This window comes from Tinamus guttatus, unplaced genomic scaffold (assembly GCF_059628265.1).
Source record: "Tinamus guttatus ecotype Peru unplaced genomic scaffold, ASM5962826v1 Tinamus_guttatus_pri_ptg000156l, whole genome shotgun sequence".
Taxonomy (NCBI): domain Eukaryota; kingdom Metazoa; phylum Chordata; class Aves; order Tinamiformes; family Tinamidae; genus Tinamus; species Tinamus guttatus.
In genome coordinates, this window is record NW_028288690.1 from 403,698 (window position 1) to 418,146 (window position 14,449).

The 14,449-nt window shown below is 39.0% G+C and overlaps 2 protein-coding genes across 2 annotated transcripts; both read left to right on the forward strand.

Moving 5' to 3' along the window:
• The first annotated feature begins 333 nt into the window (after positions 1–333).
• LOC104566961 (fatty acid-binding protein, adipocyte) lies at positions 334–3,311 on the forward strand. The gene is made up of 4 exons (XM_010213763.2): positions 334–453; positions 1,521–1,693; positions 1,919–2,020; positions 3,085–3,311. The coding sequence occupies exons 1-4, from the start codon at positions 381–383 to the stop codon at positions 3,133–3,135; spliced, it is 399 nt and encodes a 132-aa protein (XP_010212065.1). The 5' UTR covers positions 334–380; the 3' UTR covers positions 3,136–3,311.
• Positions 3,312–7,586: 4,275 nt separating this feature from the next.
• Positions 7,587–11,595, forward strand: LOC104566960 (myelin P2 protein). Its single transcript, XM_010213762.2, has 4 exons — positions 7,587–7,745; positions 9,128–9,300; positions 9,555–9,656; positions 11,343–11,595. The coding sequence occupies exons 1-4, from the start codon at positions 7,673–7,675 to the stop codon at positions 11,391–11,393; spliced, it is 399 nt and encodes a 132-aa protein (XP_010212064.1). The 5' UTR covers positions 7,587–7,672; the 3' UTR covers positions 11,394–11,595.
• The last annotated feature ends 2,854 nt before the right edge of the window (positions 11,596–14,449 follow it).

Here is a 14,449-nt window from a genome sequence, read left to right on the forward strand (position 1 = left end):
AATGAAAAAAAAAGGTATGGAAGGAACATAACCCTTTCTGGGTTCAGTCTTCTTTTTCTTCCCAAAGAAAATGTGACTTAAATATTTGTCTTTAATGAGAGTGTTCTTGAATGATAAAAATAATTAAATAAAACCAAGACAGTGATCTTTGTGTTAGTAAGGGCATATGAATAATAGCACTATGACCTACTGGCAAAGGAGGGGAAAGGAGAGGAAGGAAAACACTGGGCACTGAGACTGCCTCTTCATTGGTCATCCTAGAGCATCATGTGGCCAAGGCTCCTTTTTAAAGATAACTCCTGGTCTCCTGGAGCTCATACTACTCTGCAGTCCTGTATTTCTGCTTGATCCTGTAGAAGACTGCTCTCCAGCCTGACAGAATGGTCGACCAGTTTGCAGGCACCTGGAAGCTCGTTTCAAGCGACAACTTTGATGAATATATGAAAGAGCTGGGTGAGGAATACTGTTTGGTGCTCTCTGGGCCTGGGCCAGGGAAAAAAATTTGAATGGGAACTTTATTCCTTACTTGCTTTTCTTGGCTATTCTTTTCACCAAGGGCTTTTTACTCCAGCTAGTTTAATTAGACAGTCTTAAACTGGAGAATTGGCTAGTGGTGCCAAATTCATATAAGAGAAAAACCTTGATTGAGAGGAATAGTTTCAGGCAAGCCAAGTCTATGCATGCCTACTTAGTAGTGCTATAAATGCAGGTAAACACATTACTGCAATATTTTTTGTGGATTTACTTTTATCCTTTGGAGATGCAAAGTATGATGCTAAAATGCAGCAAGCTTCACTATGGCTAAATATATATTACAATGGAACTAGTAGACAGGTTAATTGTCATGACTACTATAGTGAATAAAGTTTTCCGTAGTTGTCTCCACAGCATACTGGTATAGAAAACACCATGGATTCCAGAATAAATACCTGGAAAAGACTTCAGGGATAAGACCTTTCTCTATAGGTGTAGTTTCTGTTTTGAATTAAATTTAGAGTCTGAACACTACTCACTGACACTTCTGCAGCATTTCAGTGAGACTCTTGAACTCTTAATCTTTACCTCAGATTTTACTCAGGACATAAGCTTTGCCAGCTATTTCTTAATCATTTCCTTTTATTCAGTCTAGCCACAGATAAATATATCTGTAAGTAATTTTTTTTTGGTTTATTTATTTGTTTGATTTTGTGGCCCAAAAGCTCTCATATATTTCTGCTTCTTCACTTTTAAATAGTACTATGACAGCACCTGACACTAAAATCTTGTCTCAGGTTTCATGTTAATTTTGCTGTCTGATAATGTCTGCGGAGAGAATATTCTTACTTCATCCACTTATCTAAGTATGTAAATGGACCAGCTACTGAGATTTTACAAAGGAACATCTGCAACATAAGCTTACTAAAAGTTTAAGAAAGTAAATGAGAGATCAGTGCTATCTTTCTTTTTTATTTCCCTACACATGAGAGAGAAACAACACTAAATAAAGGTAAGGGTTTCACCATGTCCTGTCTTACTTGTAGGTGTGGGGTTTGCCACCAGAAAAATGGCAGCTGTAGCCAAACCCAGTGTAACCATCACCAGGAATGGCGATGTGATAATCATCAAAACAGAAAGTACCTTCAAAAATACAGAGATCTCTTTCAAGCTGGGTGAAGAGTTTGATGAAACCACAGCAGACGACAGGAAAACAAAGGTGAGTCCAGAAGTGTCATTCTTTCTCTCAACAAGGGTATAGGAGTAGGAGGAAGGAGTTGTACTTTGACACCTGCTGTAGAAAGTGCCCCTGGAAAAGGAGTGCGCACCAAGAGTGTTTTGTAGGTTGTTTCCCCCGTACTTCAATACTGTTAGGACTCAGAAACGATCTTCTCTTCAACGTGGAGGATGTATAGTCACACTTTTTGCCTTTTTTCTTTGGCAGAACGTTATAACTCTAGATAATGGCATACTGAACCAGGTGCAGAAATGGGATGGAAAAGAGACTATAATAAAGAGAAAAGTGGTGGATGGAAATCTTGTTGTGGTGAGTTCTTTTTTTGTTGTCCAATCACTGCATTCATTTTGCTGAATTGTTTTTTTATTTTTGGCAAATGTTTTATGCTGCATTCAAATGGGGAGATTGAAAACATCTATGTGTCTCTATGCACTTATTCAGCAAGAAGTCTCTCTGAACAAGTCAAGAGTAAGTGTTAATGGTGTTACCAGAAAGGTATGAATGTATTGTTAATATGATGTCACTGCAAAAAGGAAAAAAGGAAAGCTATAACTGAGTTCTGTTAGTTGCTGTTATCTGGTCAGAAGCAGAAGATAACTGCTGCACTTAACTTGATGCCAGTGAGCCCCAACTGCTTATCTGGGCTTTCAGGACACTGTTCTCCGATTTTAGGGAAAACATGTATACTTTGAGGAATCTAGGAGGGGACTAAAAATGTGTTCATAAAGGTAACTAAAACTCTATAATGCTACAAAGGATATATGCGTGCAGAATTCCTAAAGAGTTCTGCCCTTCCCTAGACAAAAAAAAATGTTTCCACATATTTAACATTTGTGGGTAAAGTCCAGAGGAGAACACATAGAAGTAGTTTTTAATAACAGTTAGGAAAGGGTGAGAAAAACAAGTTTTGTTCTAATAGAAAAATGGATGGCAGCAGAACCTAACATAGCAGTAGCTGATAACAACAGCTGCAAGTCTGAAGATGTGTGAGACTGTGTATGTGCGTGTGTGTGTGACGTGAGAGAAGCCACAAAAGATAAAAGAGAAATGCTCAGCTCCACAGACCAACCACCCCACCACAGAAGTCATTGGAGCCTTCTGTGGAGGCATTTAAGAGGAGATTAGGCATTTCCTTGGGGTGGCTGAAGCAGTGCTTTGATATTCGTTCAGGCTTTTGTTTCATAGAAACATTTTTAACTTTTATTTCTGAAGTTCTCAGACTTGAGTTTCACTGCTCTGGCAATTGGCTTTAAGGGAGGAGAAATGCAAACTCTCTCCAATATTGACTCCCAATGGAAGAGTAATTCTCTATCTTCTGACTAGCAAATATCCCATGAAAGCTAAAAACTGATTAAATTTACCTTTCTTTCTAGGAATGTACGATGAACAATGTAATCTGCAAAAGAGTTTATGAAAAGGCATGAAGAAGCCATCATCACACAGGACTAATGCTGAAAGCTGTAGGAAAAAAAGAACTTCACTGAAGGAAAAAATCCCCACAAAAATATTTTAGACAACTGTACTTTTTACGGATATATTGCAGAACAATTGTATGCAGTCTAAATTGTGGCTGTTCAATAAAATGTCTTGCTTTCTATAACATGCGCTTCTGCTGGAATTTGTCAAAATGGGCTGGTGCTCTTAGCAAGAAAGTTAGCGCTGTGCCTGTTAGCTGTGGCTCCTCTTACTGTGGAAAAAGAGTCAAAGCAAATTCAGAGGGTGCTTCAGGCACATTCCCTAACTGAACATGTTCTGTAATGGAGACAGAGGCTACCCGGCTATGAAATATCATTTAGTGGCCTCTTTGTGATCCAGACTGCAAGAAGTCTATGACTAAGGAGTACACAAATCAAAACGAATAAAGGGCTGCTACTTTTCTGGTTTCAAAAGATGAGGGTTATCACTGGGGCAGGGACAAGAGAGATTGTCATGGATGAGGTATGCAGAGTTGGCATCTAGCAGGAGCTGGCAATGGGGCATCTCATCCACAACCCTGATTTGAGAGCAGGCAAAAATGCCTGAATCTTAGACCCTTAAGAATGTATCAGCTGAAGTGGCCTAATTTTGTCCTGTTCTATCTGAAGGGAGAAATTATAGGTGCTATAGCTCTCTAGCTGCAAAGCTGTTCTTATTATTGAGCTTCCCAACTCTTCTTATTTTTGAGCTAACCCCTTCAATTCCCTCTAGGCCCAGACTGCTATTTCACAACTTAGCTTCCATAAATGCAATGATTTCTACAGTTGGGAAGAGCACAAAATCTCAAGCTTTAAGAAGTCTGAGGAAAAAATGGACAAAAAGAATCTGAAAAGATATATGATAGCCACAAAATGAAAAAAAAAAAAAGTTCCAAAAATCTTAATGATTAGGTTAATCACTTGTGAATCAATATTCCAAATATTCCTGACATTCTTAAATCAGCTGTCTGAGGCCATAGTGCTGAGTACTTAATGCCAACAGCAAATATTTCATAGGCTTGAACTTTCTCCTATATGACTCAGGCTGTTCCCAAATTCCTGAACTATTAATACAGTCAGAGAGAGGAAAAGCAATAGCTTTTACCCTCCAAATGAACTAAGGAATAATCTGAGATCAGTTATAAAGGACTATTATCAAACTCTGAAAAAAAAAAGAAAAGAAAAAAAGAAAGAAATAAGACATGAGCAAAAAAGCAACCTATTTTTAATTTGGCTTTCTTGGTTAAGAAATCTCAGCTAACAGAACAGCAGTTGGATAGTGAAAGGAAGTATGCTTCAAAGTACCCTAAAACACAATATTAAATGTACCAAGCACAATAAAAAATTAATTATGAAATATTGACAATAAAACTACAGTGTAGAGGCAGAAACATACAGACTTTCAAAATGGCAAATAATTTCTTCAAAAAGTCATAGAAGAGATTTGTTCTGCCCCCACGAACATAACTACAAAAATCTTCCAAAAAGTCTTTATTCTTAGAAACTTTTAGGAAAAAAATTTCAAAGAGGAAGGATCTTGAGGACTTTCTCAAAAGATACTGACTCTGAGTTAGGTATCTGCTCTGTACTTTTAATTTCAAACTTTTTTCACATCTTTTAAAATGGAGCACTCTTAGAATGGTAGAAACATATGACATGAAGAGAGATTGTTGCTTACTGTGACAGAAGTGGAGATGATCTTAAGAAACTGCAACATTGATTTAAGCAAGCTGTTTATAAATACTGAAGATCAGACCACAGTTAAATACATCCCATTGTTCCCGCTATGGAGATATTCCATTCCAGGGGTCAAACTTCAATATATGGTCCCATTGCTCACATAAGTGCCCATATTTTCCAAACACCTCAGATTCCCTTAAGTTTCTAAATAAAGCCTGCAGATATAATCAGAATTCTGGCAGCCCGATTTTTTGAGAGTCTAGCATCTAGTGAAGTAATTTATTTTTAAAGCATCACCATTTATTTTAGTAGTCAAATTTAGACTTTGTGAATGAATAAAACAATTTTAAAATGAAAAAAAAATAAAAGTCATTTAAAGCTTCAATTGCTACAAATTTCAATAAAGTGGCACTCTGTTTATAAACTTTAATGGACCAGGACCATAAGAAAGTACTGGTGGGCATGTTCAAAATATGTCTAAAAGTGAATCAATGCTACTTCTTATCATTTACATTGTGTACTCACAGTCCTTTTGGCTTCTTTGCAATTAAAGAAAAGATTGGTTTCTATTTATATTATTTCTGCTGAAGATAGAATTCCCTGCTCTTGTTCTTTCTAGACAGTAGATCTTTTAAATGGAGCTTCTGATTTTACTTAATGACAAAGAGATAGAGGGTAGCAATGTCAACATTGTTTGAGATGACTTAAGACTGGGGTTTTGTCTGTATAAATAATTCTCTGTTGCTTTTGTTCTTAAGGTTACTGGTACTGCAGTATAGCTGTTCTGTTCTGGCTAATTTGCTCCTCTTCAGTTTCTTTGGGCCTGATTTTACAATGTTCCACTCATCCATTATTTTCCACAGGCACCAGTCTTGCCTTGTTAAAGTGCCTTTCTGTGGATAAACAATGCAAGAACAAAGAATTCCTGCAGAGCAACAGCAGACTATTTCCGTACTATTCCTTGAGAAACAATGGAAAGGTTCATTTAGGAGGAGCTTTCTCATTTCCAGCGATTGGATAAAAGGGATAGCTACTCTTTCATGTGCAAGGTGTTCTAATGCATCTCTGCTTTAGAAAAGTTACCCTGAGGACCACACCTTCACAGGCTGGCATTTATTTATATTTGACAGACACAACATTTCCTTCCGATTATGGGAAAAAGGGGTTGCCCTTTTATTAATTTTCATTTTCACTTACTCTGGACTTTCTCTTCTTACATCACACACAGTTAGACTAGAGAGGCAATAGGAAATTCTATTTAACTTACCTTTGTTGTCCTGAGCAACTGATGGGACAAAAATATTTCGTATATCCAATCAAACATGAGACGTATCCCCACCACCACAGTATAATATGGCATCCCTGGACAGAGGATCCAAACCTCAGTCTCCTTGTCCCAGCATTGGCTCTCTCTGACTCTTTCCATCCTGAATGTGAGAGATTCACTTCATGACCTCATCTCCCAGCTAACCACCCTCCTAACAATAAAGGCCTGAGAAGTCCCTGCGTATGGCTGAAACTCAGAAAGTTTCATCATGCAAAAAAAGAACATGCAGCTTTTATCAACAAAAGTAGGAAATAAACCATCATTCTGTTAATATAGCAAATAAAAGTTTTCTCATACCAGGAAGGTTGGTTATGAAGGGGAAGTACCGAGTTACCATCAATGATGGTTTAAGCTAAGTGATTTCTTACTTAGTACTTTGAGGTGTCTTGAATTACAATGTTTTAAAATTCCTGCCCTTCAAATATACATATGGACTATGGATTTGTTCTTTGCTTTCATTTTTCACTAACTGCAATGCAATAATTCCAAAAGAGCATCGTTAGGTTATATGTGGAAAACTGAGGCATAGTTGCATGCTCTAATTCATAATGTCACTGCAAGAAGAAATTTTCAGTGGGTTCTTGCATCATCTCGTTTGGAGGGTGAAGAAGGTCTGGCATGAGTGACCTCTTTGTTTCACATAGATTATGGCCCTTCATAACCACAGGAGACCAGGAGTAATCAGGTAAAAACAAGAAACGTTTGAATGCAAGGCCTGTATGGCCACACTGCCTTACTCTGCCCTTAACTTTTTGACAGACCAACCACCCAGGTGTAGAAAAGCAGAGAGAGAGAGGAGCATATTCCTCTTACCAAGCCAATAAACCTGCTCATCTCTCATTAAGTGACTCTGAAAGAAGCACTTCAATGAGTTCACCTGCCAAACACAAAATGTGATGTGAATCTGCGCACTGATGTTCTGAACATATTTGTAATTGTGGAAGAAGAGAGGAAGCAAAGTTTGTCTGTTTCTTCTCTTCATGGTGCTGCTGGAGTTCATGCAGGGCAGCAACTCCAGCATGACGTTATCATTCCGATGCAAAAGACATGCAGAGAACAAGACAATAGTTTGATTTTGTCTTTAAATGGTGGAATACACACCTCCTTTCCAGAGTGGATCATGGCTTCATAGGGACACAGTGATAGCCTGCCTGGTGGCGTTACGTGGCTCAGGCCCCACCAGCACATCACCCACAGATTCTGCCTCACATCCTCATGCCCACGTGTTCCTCACTGAGCTGATTTATTCAGTGCAGGAAGTCGTGGCAGGCGTCACCCCGAGCCTTGGTACTAACACAACTGGCCTTGGACAAGGTGCACATTGTCTGGGCCTGGCATTGCCTCTCCCACTGGCCCCCTCCTGACCGTTATAAGAACGGGGCATCTTTAAAAGGAGGCGACTGAGGTTTGAGCTGGCTGCGCAGTCCCTCTGCCTCCCTCCCAGAACTGCTGTTGCCACTGCCTGTCTTTCGAGGACTGCTGCCTTGCAAAGCCAGTACGATGTGTAACCGATTTGTGGGAACCTGGAAGCTCGTCTCCAGTGAAAATTTTGATGATTATATGAAAGAGTTGGGTGAGAAATGTTATTTCTTTTCCTTTTTTTAAAAATAATTTTTGTTTAGCAATGTCTCTTCTTCATCTTATGCTTTGCTCACAAATCATGTCTTCTTCCTGCCCATAAATACTTTTATTACTTTCTAGCATAGTCTCATTTATTACCTTTTGCATCTAAAATGGAAAAGCAGAAAGGCAGTTGCTGGATTACTTTAATAAATTTGCACCTGTCTGATCTCAATAATCTATTTTCCTCTAATGAGAAGGATCTATGGAAATGCAGGATTTTTTTAGCTTCTCTTTATTACACTATTAAACTCATGACTTGTGATAATTTACAATATATAATGGAGATGATATCTCATGACACTTGGGTTTCAGAGCCTGAATTCCATGAATGAATCTATCTGTTATTGAAGAATGCCAGGAATGTAATAAATTGGCCATTGTTTTTTAGTTTAATGCAGGCTTCATCTATACACAAGTGCACACTCAGTTCCAGCATTTTTTTTACTATATAAATGATTCACCGAAACATTAATTCCCCTCATTTGAAAAGTTAAATGGAGTAGCAAAAGAACTTCAGTTAATTAATTAACCAGAGTAAATGTGGGATGAAAATCCATCTACAGACATTTTTCTCAAGGTCTCAACAGAATTGCTGCAGTATTGAATAATTAGCACAGCTAGTGTTATACTATACAGATAACTCTATATGCTTTTCTGTGGATCTTTTCATCTGAGCATACTGAGCAGGGCACTAGCTGTAGACATCCTCAATCTACTCCTATAAAACAGAGCTACAACGTCTGTGGCCTTCCTTCTAACTTGCCTCAGACCTCGTAACTTGTTGACCATTAATTGCACCTCTTCACTCTTATGCTTTTATTTTATTTTGCATTTGTACACTTCAAGGAGCTTTAGACATTTGGGTCCTTATTCTTAAGGGATGTTAGCAGCAACCTAGGAATTGCTGGGTCTCCAGTATATTTTATGCTGTGCAGAATGAGCAACAGCATATTGGGAATTCTTCCCTGTAGCTGGTTAACAAAAGAACAGATACTCAAATTTGTCAAAAATAACAAAAATAAAACTCCATAGTTCTTTTCTATGGACATTTCTACCTATTATATCATTACACAAATACCATGCAGATTAGTAACCATCTAAGTTTTATGTATCTTTATTTCTTGCTGGGAATGCATCGGCTGGGGGATGCCTAAATCTCTGAAAGCAATATTACATACAGCTTCCACATGTGAGGAATCAGTGTCTCATCTGAATCAGACATTATAATATTCAAGAGGAAACTTTTTCTTATTTTTCCACAGAATTTTTATGAAATGATAATGAGTTTGTTGCTTCCTGGAATGTAATGCTATATTTTTTTCTGATTCATAGGAGTGGGCTTAGCTGCAAGGAAACTAGGTGGCCTGGCAAGGCCCGATGTGATCATCAGTATGAAAGGGGACATAGTAACTATCAGAACTGAAAGCACTTTCAAAAACACAGAGATCTCCTTCAAGCTGGGACAGCAATTTGACGAAATAACAGCAGATGACCGGAAAGTCAAGGTAAGGTGGGCTAATGATATCTAAAATAATCTCTGAGGGAGGCTGACATCCCAGAAGAGAGCCAGAAAGAGTTTTTCTACAATGAAATACCCAAGTGAGAAAAGTGCCGAAAGAGGAGGAAATATGGAGCTGAAACCAGTGTTACTAAGTGTACCACTAGCACAAAATGTGGATTTTGCTAACTGAAAAGTGAATTGTTACTCTAGACTACAAATTTGGATCACTTTTTGAAGCTCTTTTCATGGCCTTTGCAGAGTGTCATAACTCTCGAGAAAGGGTCATTGGTGCAAGTGCAGAAGTGGAACGGCAAAGAGACCACGATAAGGAGAAGGCTGGTTGATGGGAAAATGGTGGTGGTAAGTACCTGTGTTCTTCCTCCTTGTTCACCACCAAATGGTAGAATGGCATGGATTTGAGTTTATTTTGGGCTAAATTGTCTGTCAGCTTTGGCTTTCCCTTTGGCTTATCAGAGAGCTAAAGGGAAATGAGCTTAGGAAACAAGCTGTGAGGAAATAAATCTTATTCCATACAGCAAATTACTTTTAAAGTCATCATATGGGCAGAGCTGCCATGAACTGAGAACATACTTACTGCCTTCAAGGTTATTAAAAGACACGAGCCACTCAAGCAACACACACCTGTGAAATGCAGTTTGCAAGCCAGATCATCCAACCCTGGGCTGGCTATTTTTCTTTCTTTTCTTTTCTTTTCTTTTCTTTTCAAATTCAGAATAAAGCACATCCACCTTGGAACACTTATATTACAACTTTCCCCACATCTATTTTTATTATTGCCAATCCATTCAAAACACCTGTGTTTGCCCCGTCCATGTCAGTGTGCCTAGCTCACTAGCAAGTGCCTGAGATTTACTGCAGAAGGCTGCTATCTCTGCATCTAGTTCTGCCTATGATGATAAACTGCAACAGGGACTGACAGGTCCTGACATCTCCACCAAAAAGCCCTTGGTCCTCAGGGAACTGAGTCTGTGATGAAGGCTGGGGAGTGGTGACTTTTCCTCAGTATCTCTCATCAGGCCTAACCTACCTAACAATTGCACAGAAAGCACAGGAAAGCAAGGCCAGCATAATCATACATTTGGGGGACCCTAGCTGTATTATTTTTTTAATAGAATTAAAGCTTTACCATTGGATGAAGGAAAATATTTTGCTCATTAAACTTCTTAAAGATTGGAGCAAAACCAGGGTGGGTAATGTGTTTGAAAACAGCAGCATTAAGCCTTAATGACTGAGTTTGTTCTAACTGCATTTTGATTTAGAATCCAATATGTTTGGCAAGTTGATTTACTTCTGCATTTTGCCATGGCTGCATTTCTCAGCAATTCTCTCCTAATTATTAAAACGTCTTTGGAGAGCTGAGCAGAGCAACCATTTTCCACCGACGCCTTGCCCCCTCCAAGGGCTACCCTCCCCAGTGCACACTGGCAGGGCTGGGGCACAGCGAACCCCACCAGGCAGCAGAAGACAAGGTCTCTGCAACGCTCTTCTCTCCGCCGCCACACAAGCAGGTGACTCCTGCGAGTCACCAGGAGCCAGGCATGGCGAGACGGTCAGCGGAAACTTTCTGTGCCTCATCAATGCAAAGTTTTATTGGCCACAGGTTTGACCCCTGAAATTACGTAGCTCGCTCTCGCTTCCACAAATAAAATTCTTTTTAAAAATTAAAAGCGTTCAGGGAATGTGGTATAACGAACTAGATAGGACTGGTATTTCTGTCATGTCAGTAATACCAAGGAAGGTAAATATGTTTCTGGAAGATGAGCAAAATTGAAGGAGCTAGCTAACTACCACATCACCACTGATTTTGCAATGTATTTATCACTATATGCCATTTAACTAAGTGTGATGCTGTTAAAACAGCAGCTTTTCCCACAGTAATATAAATATAGCTTTGCTGTTTGCTCTGAAATTTATGTGGAGATGTGTAATATGGTATGTGGATTTTCATTGACTTTGGTGGTCACCCAAGAAGGTGCACCTACCATCAATGAGAGTTTAAAAATAATATTTTATTTTGTGTCTTAGGAATGTGCCATGAAAGGAGTTGTCTGCACTAGAATCTATGAGAGAGCGTGAAGAAATTGCTCCTCTGCACCGGAATGGGACTGGCTCTTAAAACTCAGCTTAGTTCAGTGACCAAAGCCTCATGCTTCTTTATTTTATGTCCTTTTATTGGGAAAATTACTACATTATAATTTGAAATTTCAGAGCCATAGTGTAACTAATCCAGAGTATTGTGGTGGTTCAATAAAAGCTTCTCAACACATAAGCCTCTGCATGAATGATGTAAGTTTTCTTCCTTGAATGCTGCCTATCTTTTCTGTTCTTGTCTGTATAGTGGTCAGACTATTTCTGAATGATGCACTTTTACCACTGTTACCGCTTTAAAAATTCTGATTCCTTCTCTTTCCTTCTGATTCCTTTTTTTGCTAAATAATTTCCATAGGAAAATCACCATTACCACTAGCTTTCTTGGCTTTCAGTAAATTTCTTGCTTAAGCCTTATAATTCTGCCACATAATTTTATTCTCATACCTCTTTTTTTTTTAGTTTAGCATTATTTTTATATTTGTTTTAGTACTGCTTTATATATGTAGATCTTGGCATTTATTTGTAAGAGATTGACTTTTGTAGGAAAAAAAAAAAACAGTCCAGATAGATATATTTCATGGTTCTCTGCCAAACAGTTCTTGACTTGTAAAATGAAGCGTGGAGCTGCTGTGAATGAACTCCAGAAATCTTAAGCTCAGAAGGCTAAATTTTTTAAGGTGCTAAGCAACCCAATCTACTTCCAGCACAGCATTTAAGCATGAGCGTAATGTTAAGCACATGAAGGAGCTTTCATGGGGTTAGGATCTGCTCCCAGGCCTGGCTGCCTCATTGCGTCTATTGTGCTGTGCTTTTAACTAAGGAAAAAAGCAGACAAACCCTGGAGTGCTTCTGAAAATCGATTTAAATGAAAAGCGTTCTAGCCGCTTATTTATTTTTATCTCCATTTGCTAGCATTCTGTGGTACCATAGCATTTATGCTGACCACAGAAAGAGGAATATTTCGCCCCTCTGTCCTGCCTTGGTGTGTGGGAAGCTCTCACTGGCTCAATGGTGTTACTGGACCCTCTCTGCCTTTTCTGCTGGGCTAAGACCATTGAGATAAGAGCACGTGTTTATTTTGGCTTGTTATGAGCTCCAGTGCCAACAGGAACCTTTGCCTACTGGTTTTACAGTCCAGAACATGAAGTTTCAAGGCTAAGAGAGATCCTGAACATCATAAATTAAATTGGTGGGCCAAGCACAGATTTGGGGAAAAAAAAAAAAAAAGGAAGAAGAGAAAACACAGAATGGTTGAGATTGGAAGGAATCTTTAGAGATCATCTAGCCCAACCCCGCTGCTCAAGCAGGGTCACCTAAAGCACATTATGTGCAAATACAAAGGTCACCTTTCTTCTGTATCCATCACTGGAAAAGCCGGAGATGGGTCCAGCTTTGGAGACAGCTGCCAGAAAGCAGACAGAATGGGTCCTAGAAAACACGAACTGTGGGAAAAGGCTGTAGATTTATGGATAGCTGTTTTAAGGAAGGGCTTATTTTGGCCTCTGACCTAAGCAAAGAGTTGTGGCGGCACAAATTCTCAATGTTACCATTAAAACTCACCCCTGTGAGTGTTAGAGAAGCAGGGACCCTAACTCCTCAGTAACAGTAGCAAGGAATTGAGTCACTGAGGCAAAATGACATCCCTGGTAAAATCTTTTGCAAGCAGATTTTAGTCACAGGAAAACAGACTGTAGTCACAGATTTTAACTCAAGACCATTCACCAGGCTTCTCTAAGACCAGCCACACAACATGCACTGTTGTTGCACATAAGCCTCTCCAGTCTTTCTCGTTTATTCTTCTACACTTCTTTTCCATGCTGTAACTCATCGTTCTTCTATTCTCTATGTAGAATGTTTAGTTGTTTAGTTGCATTTTTTTTTCTAGAGACTTGGGATTAAAATAATGGTTGCTTTGGACTTTTTAAATTCCTGACTAAATGTAGTTATGCTATTAGGAGCCTAGAATTTGGCACATTCACTCTATACAGAGGTCACTTTAAAATGTCATGAGAGCTGAGGATTTTTCAAAACAGGAAAAGTGCAACTGAACTGATAGTGTAGAAGGCAAAAACAATAAAGCAGGTGGTACAAATTAGCACAGAAAAGGAGTGTTTGGGGATATTTGAGTCTATAAAGCAGTCCTGGGGGTCTCCTGGAAAATTTAAAGTTGTGAGATCTCAAGTTTTGGTTTTTTGTTTGTTTGTTTTGTTTTGTGTTTTAATATATTTTACTGCAGATTAGTTTTTCTTCTTTCTTATACTCTTTGCATAAGTCAGAGTGTCTAAACTGAGACATGATACCTGTGTATTGAACTGTGCATTCAAATTGACAAACAGCATTTGCCGTTTCCCTGTCTTGAATGTGCACTCATATAATTCAATATTAATACCCCGATGCTGACATATAAATACAATTCTTTAAACCAGTCAGCCTGATCTAGTAATGAAGAAATTGCCTGATATGAGGGGTCGCAGTCACATACACTTCTCCTGAATGTCACTCTTCTTTGGGTGTTGTAAGACTCGCACCTCGTTTTCCCTAATGCTTTGCCTTGCTGTTAGGAGCCAACCTTCAGAGCCTGCGTAGGGGATTTATTGCTACAGAGGGGCCAGAATCTCCCAGCCATGGCTGTGACACACCATGAGAGCCTGCTTTAGTCCAGTGGGGAAGAGGCAAGAAGGAAGGTTGAGGGATAGGGAGAAAGGAAATTATTATCCCTAGTAATATTTTACATAGTAAGTTTAAACTTTTCTTGAATGCCTGAGGAGGCAGATTTGGGAGCAAGTATTTCTTCAAAGTGAATTCCTTCCCAGTGTGTGGACAAGATAATGGCCTTTGCTGCTCTTCCTGTTATCACGTTTTTGAACAGTTTCATTAGACAACACAAAACAGGCAGGTGAAGAGTTCTAGACATGGCAAAGGTTTGGGAGGGGGTTGTGCTATTAAAGGAACTGAGCCTTGCAAGATGTCCTCGCTGCTTGTAATATTTCGTCACAGAGAAACAACTTGTTACTGTGATAAACGTGGGACACTACAGAAAT